The sequence below is a fragment of the Ricinus communis genome, chromosome 3, assembly GCF_019578655.1.
Source record: "Ricinus communis isolate WT05 ecotype wild-type chromosome 3, ASM1957865v1, whole genome shotgun sequence".
Classification (NCBI taxonomy): Eukaryota; Viridiplantae; Streptophyta; class Magnoliopsida; order Malpighiales; family Euphorbiaceae; genus Ricinus; species Ricinus communis.
The window spans coordinates 21969237-21993144 of NC_063258.1; the positions used below are offsets into that span (position 1 = coordinate 21969237).

Sequence of the window (23908 nt, forward strand, 5' to 3'; positions counted from 1 at the left end):
AATCCTTCTTCCCCGTATTTAATTGAAACATTATCCTCAATGTGAAAAATAAAAGAAGAAAGAAAAGAAAAATAAAAGTAAATATGAGGTAGTACTCCTTATGTAATTTCCATTCCTCAATTGCTTGTTTTCATCATATTTGGATCGCACGTTCCACTCAAATGGTGATAGGAGAATAGTAGATATAACTGCTAATAATCAACACTTAACAAAAAGATTAAATAGCAAAACATATTTAAAATACATGAACTTAAATAACCAATCTAAGTAAAGAGTTCTAAAATAACTATAACAAAAAATTAGATTGCTTTCCGAAAAGCGCTTGTTTATAGTCCATAGCTTAACTTTTGACCTAGCTTTTCCTTTATTCAAGATGACTCCTTTAACTTCTTCCTCCACACATTGCTAACAAGTTTTTGAAAGTCCTAAGAACTAGCTTTCATTTTCTATCTCTTTTTCTTTTTCTTCCTCTAAGATGAGATCAGAGTTGTTAAATTCAAGTTTAGGTGTTGTTTTGATTGAGTGATCCAGTTTAGGTTTTCCTTGACCATGATTCTCTAATTTCAAATTATGCTTCTTAGTTCTAACACCCTCCTCATTTAACCTTAAAGCATACCCAACAATTTTCTTATTATCATCTCTCTCATTCAAGTGCAATGCTAGACATGCCTCAAATGGTTTTTCATGTGATTTATTTACAAAAATTGTTTCAACTAAAGAATTAATCACATCAATTGCAAAACAAGTATCATTTATGTAGGGTTTCTTTAACGCTTTTTTCTTTTTCAATCTCTATCCTAGATATCAACTTGTCCATTGCATATTACTCCTCTTGTGGCAAAAAATAGTTTATTCAATATGATAGACACGTCTACATCTTCCATATTTAGAATAAGAAAATTAGTAGGTAAATAAAACTTTTCCACTTTCACTAACAAATCTTCAACTATCCCTATAGGATATTTAACAAATCTATTAACAAGCTGTAATGAAATAATGATTGGTTTCATTTCAGTTATACCAAGTTCATTTTCAAGTGGTAAAGAAATCAAATTAATACTAGCACCTAAATTGCATAAGCAATTTTTAATACTAATATCACCAATAGAACAAGAAATAGAAAAACTCCATAGATCTTTCAACTTATGAGGCATCTTCTTTTGTAGGATTGCACTGCATTCTTCAGTCAATGAAACTGTAATGTATTCATTTAACTTGTTCTTCTTGGAACAATTTCCTTAAAGAACTTGGCATAATATGGCATTTGAGCAAGAGCTTCAATAAAAAAATATTAATCTAAATTTTCTTAAAGATGTCAATAAACTTTTAAAAGTTATTCTCATTATTCTTCTTTTAAGTATTTGCGGTATGAATTGGTGGAATATAAGATTTTATCAAAAAGAAGCATATTCCTTCTTTTTCTTTTCTTTACTTATTTTTTCTTACTCTTTTTCTTCACTTGAAATGATCAGCTTTCCTTACAACTACTGCTTTCTCCTCTACAACATTAAGTTTACGTAATTTCCTTCCATTTCTCAAAGTAATGGTCATGACTCTCTCTTCGGATTCACCTCAATATTACTAGGTAGTTTTTCTTGCTCCCTTTCAATAATCTTTTTAGTTAATTGCCTCACTTGCAACTAATTGCCCCACTTGGAACTCTAGATTGTGGATTTCTACTTGATTGGTTTATACAACTTGATCAATCTTTGCATCAAGTTTCTTCAATATAATATCTTAAGAAAACATATATTGCATCATCATGTATTCTAATATTGTTGGTGGAATAATATTTTTGGTTTCATTAGCCAAGTTAATTTCCTCATTGAGCAATAACCCATAGAGATCATCAAAAGGAAAGCTCGATTGATTTATTTTCAAGAAATCGAATAAATGGATGATAAGTTGTCCCTAACTCTTTGGTGACAACATGAATCGGGTCTTCTCGGAGATGGGGCTACTAAGGGCCTGAACTTGATCCGACATGCTTTTAGCTCATTAGATATATTGTGAAATTGATCGCTTGTGTCTTTTTTTAGGTGGTAGAGACTCGTTTTAATGCTATGAATCTGTTGTTTTGATCCAAATGCATATGTTGATTCAAAACGAGTCCAAACTGCTCGAGCTTTAGCAGCACCTACAATTTGCAAGATGAAGCTCTCGGACATTGATCCAATTATCCAACTAAGAATAAGCTGGTCTCATTGAAACCACAGTTTGTATGTCGGGTTTGGTTGATTATCTTAAAGAGTTTGAGGAGGAGGTTGGCTGATGCCATCTATATCTATCGCTAAGTAATAACTATATAGAACGGGCATCAGTTGCTCACGCTAGAGAAGGTAGTTGGTGGTGTTCAGGCGGGTGGGTTATTGATGCACAACATTAGGAAGAGATTGTAGAGTTGATTGGGAATTGTCTACTGGTGTTATAACTATTTTGGTGTTAGAGGTGGACATGGTGAAGCTGGATTGTGAAACCACTCAAGGCTCTAATACCATGAAGGAATAAAGTAAAACTCAGTTGTATTATGTTATGAAGTACACTTTTATATAGAATACATGATAAGGAGATAAGTATAGATAAAACTAATGAGAAGTGTTTATAACAGAATAAACAACATAAGGAAGTTGTTCTGTTTATCTTATCAGTGTGATGGTTGTTTGGAGCATGAGAGAATTGCTCTCTTGCAACTCAAAATTATTTCATTTTTTTATGTAAAAAAATTAAAATTATACTATTATTCATATTATATACTAACGTTACTCAAGGGTCCAACATTGAATAACCTAACAAGAATTCAAAAGTTACAAAAAATGGGTAAATTGCCCAGCTGGTACTAATGACTGGGGATAATTGAATATCCTAACAAGACTTCAGAAGTTTCAGAAATTGCAAAAGTTGCAGAAAGGGGTAAATTATCCATTGCTTACAGAGGGATAATAGGAGTCTTCTTCGAGTTGTTTGGGTATTTTACTAGATGAGTAAGACAAAGAGAGGCGATACAAGGGTCAATTGGGGTTAGAGTTTTTTATAGTGTCAAATTTAGGATTCAAATTGGGGAAATTTGGTTTTAATTTATGGAAAGTTAAAAAGTAGGACTCGCTGACTGATTGGATTGACTTTTATGAGATGACACATGCTGAGGTGGAGAATCAAACAGAATATACCTCATCAGATTGCTAAATCAGCATCAGTTAGCCGGAAATTGAAGAGCTATCATAAATTGATATACTTTTATATAATTTGAGTACTAATTATATTCAAATTAAAATGCTGGTATCAATTTAAAATATGGTCTAAATGATTGGTACTAGCTGGGCAATTTACCCCGCAAATAAGTGATAGTAAGATCAAAGGGTTTATGGTATGAATTGATAAATTAATCTACTTACCACTTTATTTTGCAATAAGTTGAATATATATATATATATATATATATATATGTTTTTTACATAAGCGGTGAAGAAGTTTTGAAGCTACGCAACTTGAAGATCCTCGGCCTGCCTGGCAACCGCTTGAAAAACAATATTCTATCATCACTTAGTGGACTTGCATCTCTCCGAAATCTAGATATAAGCTACAACCAACTAACTGGAGCATTAAGCTTGAAAGGTTAGATGTGGCTTCTCGCTGTTTTTTCATTTTATGAAGTCAGTAATGAAGTGTTCTATCTGACATTATTTTATTTAAATAGATTGTTGAAGAAAACAGAAAGTAGCTGCACCTTTCTGGTCTCAGAGGTTGCACAAGCTAGGTTGCTTGTGCAGACCTTTCATCACTGACCAAGGGAAAAAGGGAGTTTGCAGGAAAGGTCACTTCTACCTCTTCCCCAAAAATTCAGAAGTGTCCGTTAGAAAGAAACTCAGAATCTCAGCATGTATATAATTCCATCTTAAGTTGCAATGAACTCAGAATTCTTGTAACATTAAAATTCATCACTGTTCTATAAAATTTTACATGGTATCAAAACTAGTTTAAAACCAGTCATCATCTACCCCATCAACACAAAAAATCAAGCCTAAAAAATGGCTCACTTAGAAACCACAAAAATCACAAACATTGTCCTACGAGGCAGTCAAAATTATTTTTAGTGGTCAAAATCTATTTCCATTGCCCTCAGCGGTAGAAAAAAATTAGGTTTCATTACTGGAAATAAACAAAAACCCAAACCTGTAAATCCAGAGGCTCCGGAATGGAAGAGTGGCAGACAGCTGACCATCTGGTCATGTCTATGATCACTAATACCATGGAAAGCCAGATTTCCCGACTGTGTATTCTTATGGAGTCATCAAAGGCAATCTGGGAAAAACTAAAAGGCCTCTACGGGCATCAAAATAATTTTGCACACATTTTCAGATTGAAGCAGGAATTTTCTCAAATCACTCAGGGAACTAAGAATCCCTCAGAATATGCAATAGAGATATTAACTAGATGAGAAGAGTTACAAAATTACCTTCCTTCGTCTAATGATCTAGAAGAACTCCAAAGAAGAGCAGAACAAGACTTGATTTATACCTACCTCGGAGGCTTGGATTCAAGCTACGAAGGCTTGCGTTCTCAGATCCTTCTTGCCTCTCGGCTGCCTTCAATAGACGCTGTGATAGCGACTATTCAACATGAAGAAACCAGAAGGAACATTATGAATGGGTCATCAGAAAGCACAAACAACCATTCCTACCTTACCCATCGAGACCAAGCCCGACAGAGAGGAGGGCCGAGCGCCATCGTGCGATGTGACCACTGCAAAAAGCAGGGCCATCACCATGATGGCTGCTGGCACCTTCATCCGCAGCTTAGGCCATCGAGAAGGTGGGAGGGGGCTGGAAGCTCGAAGGGAGGCGAGAGGAGAAGCAGGGGGAGCAGGATGAGAAGGGAGGAAAACTCTAGAAAGGGTGTGCATTTGGGAATGGGGGCGTCATATGCCGAAAAATATATGACGCCCCAACCCGAAATGCATCCCGAGTTTCTAGGGTTTTACCAATCTGACCCGACTCGTTCCGCCCCAACCCGGACTGAATCCGACTGCAACCTAGCGACCCGACCTAATCTAGCAACCCGACCCGACCTCTTGACCCACAGTCTTCATGGTCGGACCTCTCATTGGGCCAGCCAGCCCATCTGCCCAGCGGACTTTGGCACCAAATAGCCTCCCAGCCCGCCCGGTCGAGGCCCAAACGACCGAGATTTTGGCTCAACTCCAAGTTTTGATTCGGCAACCCCATGGATTCGGATCGGTTCAACCCGACGGGTCAGGTTCGGTTTAAAATAATTCGTTTAATAATGCTAAATCTTATCAAAATGCATGGATTATTGACTCTGGTGCTACTGATCATATGACTTGGGATCATGCAAAATTGAAAAAATTCATTCCACCAAGGATTTCCATCATGTGACCGTTGCAAACCGGAACAAGATCAAAATTCATGGCCATAGCACCACAAATTTATTTAATTGCAACATTAATGATATTTTATTTCTGCCTGAATTTAATTATAATCTTTTATCTGTTAGTAAGATTACTCGAAATTTGAACCGCAATGTCATTTTCTCACCATCTTCAGTCTCCTTTCAGGATCAAAATTCCGGGAAGACGATTGGTAAAGGATACCTAGAAAATGGCCTCTACTATCTTCACAGTCCTCCCACGAAATGCCTTATGTCAACCATTCCCTCCCCTGGCATGCTCATGCATCGGAGATTTGGGCATCCCTCCGACTCCGTCCTAAATAAATTATTTTGTTACAATTTAAACTCTAGTAATTGTGATGTGTGTAAATTCTCCAAACACACACGATTGCCTTTTTCCTTATCTTTAAGTATGTCAGAAAAACCTTTTGATTTAATTCATTCTGATGTTTGGGGACCTGCTCCCGTTACTGCCTATAATCATTTTAGATATTTTGTCATTTTCATTGATGATTACTTTCGCACTACCTGGATCTATTTATTAAAAGAAAAAAATGAAGTTTTTTCTCGATTCCAAGAATTTTTTAATTTTATCAAAAATCAGTATAATGCAAATTTAAAATTTTTTCGCTCCGATAATGGTATGGAGTACGTAAACCAAAATTTTTTTATTTTCTTTAAACAACATGGGATTTTGCATCAAACCACATGTGTTAACACCCCAAAGCAAAATGGTGTTTCTGAACGCAAAAATCGACATCTTCTCAATGTCACTCGCACTCTTCTTTTTCAAAATAATGTCCCTTCCTTTTTTTGATCGGATGCTCTCTTAACTGCCACCTATCTTATCAATCGGTTACCTACTGTCACCTTAAAGCACATGAGTCCTCTGGAAGTTCTCAAAGGCCGTAAAATAGAATTAGGACATCTTCGAGTCTTTAGATGTGTCTGCTATGTCCATATAAAGCGCCAGCATAAACTAGACAGAAGCTCTATCAAAAGCCTCTTTCTAGGATACTCCTCCACCCAAAAAGGGTACAAATGTTATGATCAAGTAACCCATAAAACCTATGTCTCCTACGATGTTAGTTTTGTCGAGAATGATCCCTATTACACCACTCCCACTAGTACTGACTTTACCAATGGTCCTCCCCCCTCTTTATTTCCGCTTAACTCTGATTTCCCTCTTAGTAGCTCGGACCAGGATTGTCAGCTTCAAGGGGAGTCCCCTCTCGTCTCCAGGCTAATTCCTTCAAGGGGAGACAATCCTACTCCAGAAGCTCAATCTCAAGAAGTAACAGAAGAAGCAATTGCCTTGCGAAGATCTACTAGACAAACTAGACCTCCTGTGAAATTTAGAGACTATGTGTCTCATACAGTAACATATCTAATTAAGAATTTTATTTCCTATAATGTCTTATCTGATCAATACCGCAACTATTTATGTCAGATTTCCAACCTCGTTGAACCCACAAACTTCTATGAAGCCAATACTGACCCCACTTGGTGTAAAGCTATGGAAGAAGAACTTCTTGCTCTAGAAAGGAATGAGACATAGAGTATTGTTCCTCTTCCACTAAATAAAAAACCAGTGGGATGCAAGTGGATATACAAAATCAAGTTCAATAGTAATGGAACCGTTAAAAGATACAAGGCAAGACTTGTAGCCCGAGGTTTCATGCAAACTTATGGAGTTAACTATCAAGAGACGTTTGCTCCTGTAGCCAAAATGAATACGGTCAGAATCCTTCTCTCAATAGCAATCAATCAAGGTTGGAATATGTTCCAAATGGATGTCAAGAATGCCTTCTTACAAGGAAACTTAGAAGAGGAAGTTTACATGAAGCTACCTCCTGGACATAAGTCAATCTCAGACACTTTCCTGGTATGTAAACTAAAAAGGCAATCTATGGCCTGAAACAATCCCCGAGAGCATGGTACGCCAAACACAACCATTTTCTATTAAGCATTCTTTTTAATAAATGTGAATTGGATTCATCGATATTCGTTAAACATACTATTATTATTTTAGTATACGTTGATGATATCATAATAATAGGGAACGATGATCAGGGGATAGAAGAGGTCAAATAGAGCCTAAAAAAGAAATTTGATATCAAAGACCTAGGCCAACTTTCTTATTTCCTTAGTATAGAAATGGCGAAATCTGACAAGGGATTATTCCTATCTCAAAGGAAATATACCCTTGACCTGTTAAAGGAAACAGGAAAAATAGGAGCTAAACCGGCCATCACTCCAATGGAAACCAAAGTCAAACTCAATCTTGAAGATGGAAAACCCTTAACCAACGTAGGGCATTATCAGCGCCTGGTAGGAAAACTAATTTATTTGACTGTCACTAGACCTGACATTTCATTTGCGGTTAGTATGGTAAGTCAGTTCATGCATGCTCCTCGCTCCAGCCACCTCGAAGCCATAGACCTCCTTAGATACCTCAAGGGAACACCCGGACAAGGAATTTGGATGAAGAAAAACAATTCCACTAACATAGTTGGTTTTTCTGATGCAGATTGGGCTGGAAGTTGTAACAGGAAGTCAACCATTGGTTTCTGTGTCTTTGTCGGACGAAACTTGGTGACATGGAAAAGCAAAAAACAAAGTGTGGTTGCTAGATTAAGTGCTGAAGCTGCATATCGTGCAATGGCATCCACAACTAGTGAACTCATTTGGATCAAACAAGTTATCAAGGATATAAAGATTGAAAGCAAAGAACCTATGAAAATGCATTGCGATAACCAAGCTGGCCGTCACATAGCGTCCAACCCAGTATTTCACGAGCGAACTAAGCACATCGAAGGAGAAATTGAAACACCTTATATTAAGAGTCAAGATCAGTTGGCAGACATATTCACAAAATCCCTTGACAATCAGAATCATCACTCGATTCTTAGCAAGATGGGCTCGATAAACTTATTCGAACCCACCTTGAGGGGGAGTGTTGAAGAAAATAGAAAGTAGCTGCACCTTTTTGGTCTCAGAGGCTGCACAAGCTAGGTTGCTTGTGCAGACCTTTCATCACTGACCAAGGAAAAAATGGAGCATCATTTCCTGCAAAGTAAGAAAGGTCACTTCCACTTTTTCTCCAAAAACTTAGAAGTGTCCGTTAGAAAGAAACTCAGAATCTCAGCATGTATATAATTTCATCTTAAGTTGTAATGAATTCAGAATTCTTGTAACATTAAAATTCATCACTGATTCTACATAGATTCTTCTTAAATTCCACAAATGATGTAATTGGTGTTGAATCTTTATGCTTCGAATTGGATGCTTTGAGCAACCTATCGATATTGGACTCGAGTGGAAAACATATTGACAGATTTATGGGCTCAAGAGGTTACCTATTATAGAACAGTTTTGTAATTTTTTAATTTGATTATGTTAAAGTTAATAAGAAAAGTGGAAATTAAGTTTAAATAAGCGAAAAAGAATCTCTTATTGATATCTATTTCCTGATTTCCAGATGGAAGATGTCCCAAAAGCGTAAGTGCCCTTTATCTAAGATGATATGACCATAGAAGGAAGAAGCACACTTCTCGAAGGAGGTAAGTTGGAGAGCCTCCTCCTCTCTCTTAAGATCTCTTTATTATTACTGTTAATTACTAATCAATATTATTATTGTTGGATAAAGTTAATAACATTTTATTTTTAATGAATGAATAGTTTCAGGCATATGCCAACTAAAACATCTTGAAGAGCTTTCTATCAGCAACAATGGTCTCAGTGGTGCATTGCCTTTGTTTCTATCAAATTTGACATCCTTTCAAAGATTAGATTCTTATGGTAATCAGTCATTAGTAACAATTACACAAACAAAAGAATAAGAATAGAAATAAATGATTTGTTTATTTATATGCATATATATATATGCACAAAAACACCTGCCAGCAAAAGTTCATAGACATATTATATATTTATATCAAAGAAAGCATGATCATGTATTTGCTTGACTAGATCATGTTGCTTTTACATTACAATACCACATGCATGGAAATCACCAATTGAGGCATTTACTGCCAATGATCATATTCATCCTGTAGAATCATCTTAACCACTTGGCTCATGGTAGGTCTACTGTCTTTTCCTTCTGCAACACATTTCAGTGCCACTCCAATCAGATTCTCCATTTTCTCTGCATCATAATCCGCTCCCATAATTGGATCAACAATCTCTTTAACCCAAGATTTTGTAGACGCCCCATTTCTCTTCTCATTCACCCATTCCACCAACCTTTTATGCTTCAGTTCCTCACCAGTCTCACTATCCTGACCACCCATTAATGATGGGCTCTTGCCAGTCACCATTTCTAAAGCTACCATTCCATAGCTATAAACATCTACTTTGGAGGTGATGGGCATGTTAAATATCCACTCAGGTGCTATGTAACCTCGTGTTCCTCTTATTCTTGAGAATGAGTTTCTCGGATCAGCTCTGCTCAGCAACCGAGAGAGGCCGAAATCTGAAACTTTCGGTCGGTAATCATCGTCCAAGAGTATGTTTTCTGGCTTTACATCACAGTGCAGGACCCACTCCAAGCATTCTTCATGTAAATAAGCTAGGCCTTTAGCTGTTCCAACTGCAATTTCTAATCTTTTTCTCCAATCCAGTTCTTTGGAAGAGAGATTTTCAGCCAAGGATCCATGCTCCATATACTCGTATACTAAAAGCCTATGCTTTCCCTCTGCACAGTAACCATACATCTCTATCAAGTTCATATGATTAATCTTCCCAACAGTGCTCACTTCTGCTAGAAATTCAGTTTCTCCTTGGCTAGCATCATTTAGTCGTTTGATGGCTGCAACTCGCTGATCATCCAATACCCCTTTATAGACAGTTCCAGCAGCTCCTCTGCCTATTTCTTCACTGAAATCTCTGGTGGCTTTCTTCAGCTCAGAGTAACTGAATCTTTTGAAACCGGTGCCAGCAAGAATGTAATCTTGGTCACTCTTTTCCTTGCTTCTAATCAAGAGGAACCGAACAAATATCGTAGCAAGAATCTCAATAATCCCAATTATACTAGCAAACGCAAACAAGAACTTCTGTAACAAACTTCCATCAGATTTATCGTACCTTCTTTCAAGCTGTTTTACAGCTCCATCAGGACAATCTAAACTCAGTTGTTTAATTGACGAGTTATCTGAATGACTTGTTTTTGGCACTTTCAAATATAGATCTCCTCGGAAACTTGGCGAATCATAACCATTCAACATTTGCGTCTTGGGGAAACAATAAGGAACATTTTCAGGATGGTTCTGAAAGACATATTTTAATATAAACCCTCTGCAGTCACATCTACGTAAGCATACATCCTCACACATATCCAATGTATAATTCAGAAAGTAGCCAAAGTCATAGCCATACATTTCAACGTGAGAAAATTGAAGGAAAGTAGCCTCATTCATGTCACAAGAAACCTTATCTTCAGTTTCGCAGCCTAAAGTCCAATCGGCAAGATTCTTCATTTTATATCCAGGAAGGCAGGAACATTTCCTGCCAAAGCCAGGATTATAGCTACAAATACTATTAGGCCCGCAAACTCCATGTATCTTGCACGGTTGAGAAATGATTTGCCATGAGATTTCCCAAGTGCTACTCTCATTTGCTCGGCTATATAGTCGTAGATTACCATCAAAATCAAGAGTCAATCTCCGTTGAAGTAGGTTTCCATAATCAACAGCTAAGAAAGTGAAATTGTCTGATGAAGTAAACTTACCAAATGAATCTAACATAGCTATTCTACTACTGTTGTAGGAGGATCTGCCCGCTTCTCGGTCCAGAAGCCAAGGGTCTGGCCAGAAAGAACTTGAAACGTCGAAACCATCATAAACAAGACGGAGAATGTTACTTACATCGAAAGATAACTTGTAGAAACCAGAGGAGTAGTTTGTCGAACTTCTTGAAGAAACAAGAAGCGAGTCTCTGGTGAATAATTGGAGTGGGAGAAGAGTATCAGTAGGTAAATCAAAGCTCTGCCATAGAATGACACGCTCTTTTATGGTAATAAGTGCAAGATTTCCAGTATCATAAAGATATAAAGATGACGAAGAGACGGAGAAAGTGTTGGTTTCCCAAATGGTAACGGAAACCCCAGCATCAGTCAAGACAAGGTTACTGGTTTTATGTAGAGATAGCTTGGAGCCTCTTCCATTAACAGGCGTATCACGGTTCGCCATCCAAACTACTGTGCAACTGTTAAAGCAAGAAGGTTCATTAAACCATATGGCGAAGGAATAAGCATTATCACCAACTGGGTAAAAGCCTGCAGAAAAAATTCCGCTAGGTGAAATCAAAACACGATCTGGGTTCTCCGCAGACAGTGATGATCCTTCATTTAATGGACCCTTGAGTGTTGAAGAAGAAGAATATGAAAATAAATTTGATATAATCAGAGAGAAAACAATCAAGATAAGAGAAGTAGACAAAGAAGTAGCCATGTTTGTGGAACTTCACGAAGGTTAAGATGAAGAAGGAAGAGTTAATTTGTAGGACAATTGATGAGAAGCCTTGCAAATGGCACTTGAATACATATATATATATGGAATGGATAATTGACCTTTGGCAAGGGCAGATTATCAACTTCGGGTAAGAGACAAATAAAATAGCTAATTAATTATCATATTAATTATTTATGTAATGAGTTCTTACCAGTAAAGACTCAATGAAAAAGGAACAAATGAAGAAAGAATATTGTATACATAAGTTGTTGTCAACGTCAACTGATGTCAATGTCTGAATTGAGTTACCAATAATTTTGGGCATATTATTAATATTGTTCCGAGAAATCTAGAACCTACTGAAACTCATATTTATCTTATCACATTAAAGAACATATGTCTAATTTTGAGTGTATTAAAAAGAATATCTTCTGGCTTTATATAATGGAATGAAGTTAAATTTGGCAACTCCAATGTCACTCGAACTCAGCTTATTCTTTTTCTAAATTTCTATATACTTTTTAATTTAAATTAATTCTATTTAAAGAAAATAAAAAAAATGAATCACTTTTTTTTTAAATAAAATATAATTAAAAGAATTTATAATAATATTTAAAAATATCATATTATATAATTATAATGCAGTTAATATAATTAAACAATAAATAATTTTTATTACTATTATTTCTATCAAAATTATTTATTTTTACTGTTTTTATCGCTATTGACACCATTACTATATTAGTTTTTTCTTTCATTCTTATTATTAAAAAATAGAAATATTAATAAATAGTTGTATTTTATTTTATTATTAATTTAAATAATTTAATTTGATATAAAAATAATATTTTTATTTTTATTTTATTTACTATCTTTTTAGAGATTTTAATTTATTTTTTATTTCTATAAAAAATAAAATTAATTTAAACTAAATATATAAAAATTAAAATTAAAATGTCTATAAATTTTAAAAAAATAATTGAATTGAATCATAGTTAAATTAGACTTTATTTTTATATATATTCCTTTGCATCACACAATCACATCAAAATCCAAATAAATCACATTAAATATTTTATGAACGCAATATACGCTGAATAAATGTCTGCTCACAATCCTTCGTCAAATATGATACCATATTTTAGGCCTAATGAACTCACTCCCCTATTAAAAACTTTATACTTATTTAAAAAAAAAAAAAATTATTCTGACTTTTAAAAGGTCTATTTATTTTATGTTTGATTTCAAATCTGTCTTACCCTTTGCAAGTTTGTTCTATTGATGAGGTGACAGGTCTAAATGGCTTATAGACTCGACGCGCTCAAGAAGCACCCAGTGAAGCACTCGAACAGTGTCATTTTGGTTTTATAAATAGTAATTAATTTCTTTTTAAATTAAACATATTGTGTTAGAAAAACTCTAGCCGCGTGTTAAAAAAAACTCATAGCCGCCTCTCTTTCTTTTTTTTTTATTATTTTTATCAAAATTTCATCTTTTGGCCCACTGAAGTTTCTTTTTATTTGTTGTTATAAATTATTTTAATAAATAAATATTAATATTTTTTGAGAAGTTTTATAGTTTTCCATTACAAAGGTATTGAATTCTTTTTCTATAGGAGTTTTATAGTGTAGGAATGTTAGATTCTCCCTTTTATAAAAGTGGTGAAAAGAAAAAAAAATCAAATCAGATATTTAAACAATCGGATTTATCAAAAAACTTCTATAAAGTCAATATAGAGCTTAACGCTACCGAATAGAGCGTTCTTTCCGCAAAATTGCAATTTACTACTCTATCAAAGCGATTAATGATTATTATGAATAGATCTCTTTATTTATTTTTCTTAATGTTTGATATTTATTTTTATTTTTATATCAATATGTACTTATTAATTCTCATTAATGGAATATCTATATTTCTTCTCAAAAATTATTTTTTTAAATTGAGTATGACTTAGATTAGATGAAAGTAATATTAAGATAATTTTAAATATTAAATTAAAAATTAGTGATTAAAATTCTATTATTTAATAAATAATAATTTACTATATGAAATCTAAATTTTATTTTAATAAAATTTTAATTATTCAATTAAAATTTAATAGTAAAAATTATAAAAATATGATGAATGATGTTTGATATAAATATGAAGATTCCAGTATATATTTAATTAATTTAAATTAATAAATATATTATTGATTATTCATTAATTTAGTATAAATAAATTAAACTATATAAAAATATTTTAAATATTTTTTTTATCTTTTCTTGTTTAAACCTTTGCTTAAAAGCCATAACCATAACTGATGGTAATAAGGACAAGAAGGAAAACATATTGACTTCTTCAAATGTCTATGGATCCACGCCGCCAAGTGCCAATATTCAAGAAAAACATCTGCAACAAGTTAAAACTTACCCAAAGGGGCAAAACTCTAATTTATCAACAAAACTCCAAAACCAAACACAATAAATATCTTGACACAATTCTCTATTTTTAGTGTTCTTCAATTCCTCTAGCTCAATTTTTATTATTTTATAGTAGTATTCAAATGCTGAATTCTCATCTTATTTAGCTAATTGAAGTCCTGGATTGTTGCTTTTATTAATTTTTAATTTGTTAATTTCAAGTTCTCAACTTTTTATTTAGAGTCCCTAATCAATTTCTCCTAACCTAACAATCCCATGATCTTACTTAGCTTTCAAAATTAGCCATTCTACTTAAATTTATGAAACTATAATAGTAGAATTAAGAAATCAGAATAATTCAGATTTTATTATTCACTTGACTGTCTAGTAGTAGTTAAAATAATGCACTTGTTAACATTTAATACAACAACTTATAGGGCCATTCACTTTTTGCATGCTCCATATGTAAGTGTCAAGTAAAACGCCCAAAACCATATATTTTCTATCGATTAACATTTATTATGGTTCAATTTGATCCCTTGAACATTTTTCTTATAAAATATGAAAATTGATTAAGGGATCAAATATGGATCAACATGGATAATATGATATATATATATATATATCAACATGGGTAATCACTTTATTGCTGCTAAAACTTTGATTATATTTTTAATTAGTATCAAAATCTTAAACTATATCTAATTAGTACTAATATTTTATTTTTTTCTCTTTAATATCAAAATTTTAGTTTTCATTAGAGACGACGATACCTATTGGTACCGAAGCTTTACTATTTATATTCAAATGGTAATATTTTTTAATCTGTTTTTTTATAGTATCACACCTATTATTTGTATTTCAATTGATGATATACGATAGAGACCTGTAGATTCTTTATGATAGTTGTTAGAGCTATGCTCTGAATTGTATTCTTTGATTTGTTTCTGCAATAAAAAATTCTTTTTGGTTTAACCAGAAAAGAATACAAAAAATAAACAATTCCATGCCAGCATATGCTCTATCATCTACTTGGATATTGCATATAGCAGGCGAACTCCCAATAGTAACCCTGGAAGCTTTGATCTTTTCAACAGTAGCACTTCTAAGAATACTTAAGAACCCAAAAAGAAAACCAAAAAAAGAAAAATTAGAAAATCTAAGTAGAAATTAGAAAAGTTCGACAAAAATTTTACGAAAGAAAACTGCAATTTTATTTCATAGTCATCAGTAACAGTTGCAGAAACAAAAGAGAATACATAGGCTATTGTTATTCATTTACACAAAACACCTGCCAACAGAAGACATATGTCAAGAAAAACATGACCATGTATTTGCTTGACTAGATAATTTTCCTTCACAGGTATTGTTACGATGCCACATGCATGGAAATCACCAATTGAGGCATTTACTGCCAATGATCATATTCATCCTGTAGAATCATCTTAACCACATGGCTCATGGTAGGTCTACTGTCTTTTCCTTCTGCAACACATTTCAGTGCCACTCCAATCAGATTTTCCATTTTCTCTGCATCATAATCCGCTCCCATAATTGGATCAACAATCTCTTTAACCCAAGATTTTGTAGACGCTTCATTTCTCTTCTCATTCACCCATTCCACCAGCCTTTTATGCTTCAGTTCCTCACCAGTCTCACTATCCTGACCACCCATTAATGATGGGCTCTTGCCAGTCACCATTTCTAAAGCTACCATTCCATAGCTATAAACATCTACTTTGGAGGTGATGGGCATGTTAAATATCCACTCAGGTGCCATGTAACCTCTTGTTCCTCTTATTCTTGAGAATGAGTTTCTCGGATCAGCTCTGCTCAGCAATCGAGAGAGGCCGAAATCTGAAACTTTCGGTCGGTAATCATCGTCCAGAAGTATGTTTTCTGGCTTTACATCACAGTGCAGGACCCACTCCAAGCATTCTTCATGTAAATAAGCTAGGCCTTTAGCTGTTCCAACTGCAATTTCTAATCTTTTTCTCCAATCCAGTTCCTTGGAAGAGAGATTTTCAGCCAAGGATCCATGCTCCATATACTCGTATACTAAAAGCCTATGCTTTCCCTCTGCACAGTAACCATACATCTCTATCAAGTTCATATGATTAATCTTCCCAACAGTGCTCACTTCTGCTAGAAATTCAGCTTCTCCTTGGCTAGCATCATTTAGTCGTTTGATGGCTGCAACTCGCTGATCATCCAATACCCCTTTATAGACAGTTCCAGCAGCTCCTCTGCCTATTTCTTCACTGAAATCTCTGGTGGCTTTCTTCAGCTCAGAGTAACTGAATCTTTTGAAACCGGTGGCAGCAAGAATGTAATCTTGGTCACTCTTTTCCTTGCTTCTAATCAAGAAAAACCAAACACCAAATATAGCAAGAAGCTCAACTATCCCAATTGTACTAACAAACCCGAGCAAGAACTTCTGTGACCAACTTTTATGAGATTTATCATACCTTCGGTCAAGCTGTTTTACAGCTCCATCTGGACATTCTAAATTCAGTTGTTTCATTGACAAGTTCTTCGAACTACGACTGGTTTTTGGCACTTTCAAATAAAGATCTCCTCGGAAGCTTGTGGCATGATAGCCGTTCAGCATTTCTGTCTTGGGGTAACAATATGGAATATTTTCAGGATGGGTGACCAAATAATTATGTTTCAATAAAAACCCTCTGCAGTCACATCTCTGTAAGCATACTTCCTTGCACATATCCAATGTGTAATTCAGATAGTAGCCAAAATCATAGCCATACATTTCAACGTGAGCAAATTGAAGGAAAGTTGCCTCATTTTTGTCACAAGAAACCTTATCTTCTGTTTGGCAGCCTAAAGTCCAATCAGCAAGATTCTTCATTTTATATCCAGGAAGGCAGGAACATTTCCTGCCAAAGCCAGGAACATAGTTACAAATACTATTAGGCCCGCAAACTCCATGAATCTTGCACTGTTGAGAAAAGACTTGCCATGAGACTTCCCAAGTGCTACTCACATTTGCTCGGCTATAGAGTCGTAGATTACCATCAAAATCAAGAGTAAATCTCCGTTGAAGTAGGATTCCATAATCAGTAGCTAAGAAAGTGAAGTTATCTGATGAAATAAACTTACCAAATGGATCCAACATAGCTATTCTACTACTATTGTAAGAGGATCTGCCAGCGTCTCGGCTCAGAAGCCAAGGGTCTGGCCAGAAAGAACTTGAAACGTCGAGACCATCATAAACAAGACGGAGAATGTTACTTACATCGAAAGATAACTTGTAGAAACCAGAAGAATAGTTTGTCGAACTTCTTGAAGAAACAAGAACCGATTCTCTCGTGAATAGCTGGAGTGGAAGAAGGGTATCAGTAGGAGAATCAAAGCTCTGCCATAAAATAACACCCTCTTGTGCGGTAACAAGAGCAAGATTTCCAGTATCATAGAGATGTAAAGATGACGGCGAGAGGGAGAAAGTGTTGGTTTCCCAAACAACACTAGAAGCCCCGGCATCAGTCAAGACAAGGTTACTGGTTTTAAGCAGAGATAGCTTTGAGCCTCTTCCATTAACAGGAGTATCACGGTTCGCCATCCAAACTACCGTGCAACTGTTAAAGCAAGAAGGTTCGTTAAACCATATGGCAAAGGAATAAGCATTATCACCGACCGGGTAAAAGCCGGCGGAGAAAATCCCATTAGGTGAAACCAAAACGTGGTCTGGGTTCTCCACAGAGATGGGTAAGCCTTCATTTAAACTACCACTACTACTGGTTGCTGAAGGTGAAAATAAAGGTGATATAATGAGAGACAAAACAATCAAGACAAAAGAAGTAGCCATATTTGTGGAACTTCATCAAAGTCGAGAAAGGAAGAGTTTAAATAGTTTATAATGAGAAGCCTAGCAAATTAAATGGCAATTAAATAGATTGTCAACTTGTAAAGGGTTGAAGTAAGGGAAAATAAGTAATTCCGAAAAACCTGGAAGGTAATGGAATTCATATATTCTCTCTCAGTACTTGGGAAATTCATCGTCAAGTCAACACATTTTCTTATCCAAGAAAAATTATAAAATATATTTTATAGTACTCTTGGCCGCCGCATGAGCTGATATTAGTATCATATATATATTATATATATTTCTTTGCTTTCTATGATAATCAGTTAGGGGGTTACACGTTCAGAAAAAACAAAAAAAAAAAAAGCTTACCGGGTCAGACAAACATAAATAAAAAAAGAAAGTATTATCTGGTGTCCCAGGACGCTATAAGGATTAATTAATTTTTTATACAATTTATAAAATATAAATATAAATATTATTAAATTTTATATTTATATAGCATATAATTATTAAAAATAATTTATTATTCTATTAATAAATCATTAGTTCAACAATTATATAATTAAATAGAATAGTTTTAAAATATATATTATAAGGTGTAATAAAATAATTGTCTAAATGAAGATATATATATATATATATATATATATATATATATATATATATATATATATATATATATATAAAATTTCTATATATATATATATATATATAAAATTTCTCATCGCAGCCATATTGTCTGGCCAATGGCACCATTTCACGGGGGAGAAGGAACTCCTGCAGAGGGTTGACTTGGTCTGCAAGTGGTTTGCCCTTTTTTTAGAAGTATTTATTAATGTAATATTTATTTGTCTTTTTCAGTTATTGCTCCAGTTTCTACTTGTGGATCATGTGAGTCACCGTAGTTTTAGTATGGTTCCACATGTGGATCCACCTTAAAGAATTAAGGGATGTTCATGAAACTATACAAAAGTAAATAAATAAAAATATATATTATGATGGAAAGAAAAATTATTTGCAGCCTTTATTTTTAAAATTTTTTGTGGAAGTACATGCTAGATATAATATCTTTAAATGTAAAATAGAATGATATTATTATCAATTTAGTATATATTTTTATAATTTTTATGATATTGTGATATTTGGTAATATGATTAGTAATAATTAATACACATAAATAATATTTGAAATTGGTATCTAAAATTATTTTTAATATTTATTTTATATATTTTATATTTATTTAACATATAATTAATATATCTAATATTTTTTCACACATAGTTCATGAAGAGAAGAAATGAGAAAACCAATTGTATAATTCATGTCAATACTAGTATATTTAGTTTGTTGTATCGTGCATGGATGATAAGAAGAAGTAAAGAAATCACGGTTCAGTCACTATAATTTTTCTCATGAATTGAGCAAAAATATCCTCATATTCAAGCAATTCAATTTGCTATATTCGCAATGAAAACGGGGAGATTGTTATTAAACTATGACAAAGTCTTGTTTGAAGATCTTAATAAGAACATATCATTCTGTTTGAAATTTGATTTTTTCAAGATTTCTTTTAGGACGTAATATACGATCGAAAGTATATGAAAAATTGTTGACAACCGAACAGATTGTCTTTTCCAAATCTTTGAAAAGAATAAAAAAAATTTCAATTTGGTTAGGTAATATGTTTGAAAAGTCTTATCATGAGTTACTTAAAGCATGATGATCCATTACTATGTAAATAGCTTGAACAATTAAAGTATATAAGAATTATTGTAATGACTCAAAGTTAGATCCCTTTAGTAAATTTGAGAATTTTCTAAGAGATCATTAAATTCTGAATTTCTTTTGAATTTAACACGTTTTACTTTATAGTTCTTCCAATTCTATATTGAAATGACTAAAAAGCTTCTCATATGATTAATTCAAATTCTTTACATATATACTGTTATGCATTTCATGTTTTATTTTAATGTGCAATTTGATTCATTCATATACCCTGTATCTGAAAGTGTTACCGTCCTAGAAGCCTGCTAGGAGTCACTCTTTATCTAAGTATTTTGCTCTTCCCCGGTGTCCATTTACTGCCCTCAACATATCATTTCTCCAGATCATATTATTACACGTCACCAACTACTGTCTGGTTCATCCTCGAACCATACATCTACTAGAGTAGTCCTGCTCTAATACAATTTGTAACGATCCAAAACTAAATTCCATGAAATGCGTCCACTAGTCTTACAATTTTATATCTTTATATCTTTAATGAATTTAAAAACTTTTTAGGTCACCGATTTTGAATTTCTCATGAACCTAGTATGTTTAACTTTAGAGTTCCTCCAACTACATAGCTAAACAAATCAAAAGCCAGCTCACGTAATTAGTTTTAATTTTTTATATATATACTATCAGTCATTTACTATCTCGTTTTAATGTGCAATTCGATTAATTCATGCACCATATTACCATAAAGTACTATCATCCTAAAAGCCTGCTCCTTATCTAGTCATCTTGCTCTTGTGTCGGGGTCTACTTCTTACTCTCATCATACAACTTTTTTGAACCAAGTTGTCACAATCATGATGCAAAACAATTAAGCTTCCATCAGATTATTCAGCTTTATCAACTAACAAAACGATTTCAATATAAGCACTATTCCATCGATCAATGAAAATTTCTATAGATTCTTTTTAGCCACTTGATATTACAGAATAAGAAATTGTATCCTAAACCAATAAACACTTTATCCTTATTTATTCTTGGAAAGAATAGCCAAAAGAAAAATTAACCAAAAGCATCAAACTAATTGAGGCCTAAAAGATCTAATGTCAATCATTGAGCAAGCAAAAGTTGCAAATGCAGATAATAACATCTAGTAAAGTTTTACCTTTGATGAAATCTATCACCCAATTCAGCACTGATGTCAATCACATGAAAAGCAAAGACTTTCAACCAGATAAAGAAATAGATAATAGATAACACCAATAGTAAGAGAGGAAGCTCAATTATAAAAGAAACAAACGTGAAGAAACAAAATATAAAAAAAAATTAAGAGAAAGAATTTAGGCATAAAGGAAATGAGATATAATATTAAGAGATTTAACAATTTTTTTAGCAATCTCTCTCCATTTCTTACAAACACAAGCATAAGCCACTCCCTGCACAACTCATCATCTTCGACTAGTCCTAGTCACACCACTACTCTAGTAATTAAGCCATCCAACTACAAGAAAAGAAAAAAGAAATCTAGATGGCGACAATGATGAAATCAATAGCTAAAATAAATTCTGAAAAGAATGAGAGACTTATCTTTTGATGTGTCTAAGTTAGTACTTGCAAGTGTACGAACCGTTCTTCTTAGAGCAATCCATTAAGAAATGTGTTATTAACATCAAATTGCCTAATTGCCTACTTATTCTTAAGAGGCACAGAGAGCACAACTCTGATAGTTGTAGGCTTAACCACAGGACTAAAGGTCTCTGTGAAATCAAAACCAGCCTGCTGATGGAATCCTTTAGTAATAAGCCTAGCCTTTGTACCTTGAAACAGTGCCATCAGGATTCTCCTTCACCTTGAATACCTACTTGCAGCCTATAGCTTTCTTATTGGTAGGGAGGTCAACTAAAGACCAAGTGTCATCCTTCAATAGGGCTTCATATTCAGATACCATAGCAACTTTCCATTCAAGAACCTCCAAAGCAGCAGCAACAGACTTAGGTTCCTTAAGAGTAGCAAAATATGTCATAGGTTTATAGATGCCAACCTTAGCCTAGTAACCATAGGATGAATATTAACAACTAGAGTAGTAGCATGATCAAGAATTTTAGAGGAAGTAGCTTGTTTAACACCTATAAATTCAACACTAACTAGAGGAACAACATTAGTAGCATAAGGTAAAGAAACAGCTTGAGAACTAAAAGACAAGACATGAGAGTCTATAACAGAAACATGTCGTTCTACAGAAGAGGAGAATGAGGAATGGAAGAAGAAGAGGAAAGAATAGGAGGAGAAGCTAAAGGAAAAGTAGACAAAACAAGAAAAGAACTAGAAGAAGAAACAAAGGAAGAAGACAGAATATGGGAATACAATTTCATCAAACAATATATCCCTAGAGATATAAATCCTTCCAGAATAAGAGACACACTTATAACCCTTATGTTGTGAACTATACCAAGAAAAGTACAAGTGATAGTTCGAGGTTGAAGTTTATGAGTATAATAGGGCCTGCGATTCGAGTAACAGGCACACCCAAACACTCTTAGCATAGAATAGTTAGACTTATATGGAACAAGGATTCCAAAGGAGACAAGTTATTGAGAGAGGAAATAGCTAATATGTTGAAAAGATAAACAACAGTTTTAAGAGATTCAACCTAATATGAATTTGAGACATGAGAGTGTGATAATAACGAAAGTCCATGTTCTACTATTGTATTGTGTTTCCTCTTAGCAAATCCATGTTGCTGCTGAGTATAGGGACAAAAGGCACGATGAATGATCCCATTAGTGTTAACAATAGTCAGTGAAGGCTTGATGCTCTCCACCTCAATCTATTTGGATAGCCTTGATTCTACTGTCTAATTGTAACTCAGCAAGAGCCTTAAAGTTTTGAAAGACCCTAAAAGTGTCAGACTTGTTCTTAAGGAAATATATCCAAGTAAAGTGAGTAAAGGCATCTATGAAGGTAACATAGTATTTGTATTCAACTGATGACAACACTAGGGAAGGACTCTATAGATCTGAATGAATTAACTATAATGGCTTAGAATTAGTGGAAGAAAGAGAGCAAGGAAGTCTATGAATCTTCCCTTCACAGTATGAAGAACAGAGAAATAGAGCCTTTATTAGAAGGAACATAAACATTACACTTAGACAACATTGTTTTAACAGTAACATCAGACACATGACCAAGTCTATTGTGCCAAAGAGTAAACACAGCATTATTCCTAGATACATCTCCATTTACAACAGACAGATTCTCAACACCAAAAACAGAATTACACAAGATAGAATCTGAAGAAACAACATAATTATAAGAATTAAGAGCAGTAGAGTGCTGGAAAGAAGCTGGAAGTTGCAACTGAGTTGAATCAAAGGCATAAACACCATCTTTATTTCTCTTCTCAGTAGAACAGCTTTGGTAGTTCGATCCTTGACAAAGCAAATGTCAAGGTGAAACTCAAAAAAGACATTATTATCTTGAGCAAACTTAGAAACACTCAACAAATTTATTATTATGGTTGGAACATGTAAGATATTATGTAAGTGCAGAATTTTAGAGGTGAAAGGAGACTGGAAAGTAGAGTAACCTATTTGAGTTATTGACAAACATGTGTCGTTTCCAATCTTAATCTTTTCTTGACCGGTGTACACATTGTTATGCATCAGGTTGTGTGAGTTGGGGGTTAGATGACTAGAAGCACTAGAGTTGGGATACCAAGACTCATCAAGAACCTCTGCTGAAGAAAGAAGACCAGGTAGTTAAGACACTAGAGAAGTCTGTGTGTACTAAGTAGGAGGAGGAGGTGAGTTATGTTGAGCTAATCTAGAAGAACTACAATCAAAGCGATAATAGCACTTTTCAACAAAATGTCCAATTCTTCCACAAAGCTGGCATTGAGGCTTAGCATGTGAAGAGATCTAGAAGTGCCTTCCTCAACCCCTAAATCCATGATTTCTACCACCAGAATATGGACCGTGCGAGAAATGAAAATTTCCTTGACTAAAATTAAGGTTTGAGTTCAAATAAGAACCAAAAAAGAGAACTGCCGTGTCCAGAAGAAAAAGGATGCCTTCGATTGTAATTCATTTAAGAATTAAGGTTTGACG

The 23908-nt window shown here is 34.1% G+C and overlaps 2 protein-coding genes across 2 annotated transcripts; both read right to left on the reverse strand.

The window, feature by feature from the left end:
* Positions 1-9249: 9249 nt before the first annotated feature.
* Positions 9250-11928, reverse strand: LOC8277898 (putative receptor protein kinase ZmPK1). Its single transcript, XM_015723592.3, has one exon. The coding sequence runs from the start codon at positions 11856-11858 to the stop codon at positions 9435-9437; it is 2424 nt and encodes an 807-aa protein (XP_015579078.2). The 5' UTR covers positions 11859-11928; the 3' UTR covers positions 9250-9434.
* Positions 11929-15161: 3233 nt separating this feature from the next.
* On the reverse strand, positions 15162-18094 carry LOC8277897 (putative receptor protein kinase ZmPK1). The gene has a single exon (XM_002526174.3). The coding sequence runs from the start codon at positions 18081-18083 to the stop codon at positions 15669-15671; it is 2415 nt and encodes an 804-aa protein (XP_002526220.1). The 5' UTR covers positions 18084-18094; the 3' UTR covers positions 15162-15668.
* Between the last annotated feature and the right edge of the window lie 5814 nt (positions 18095-23908).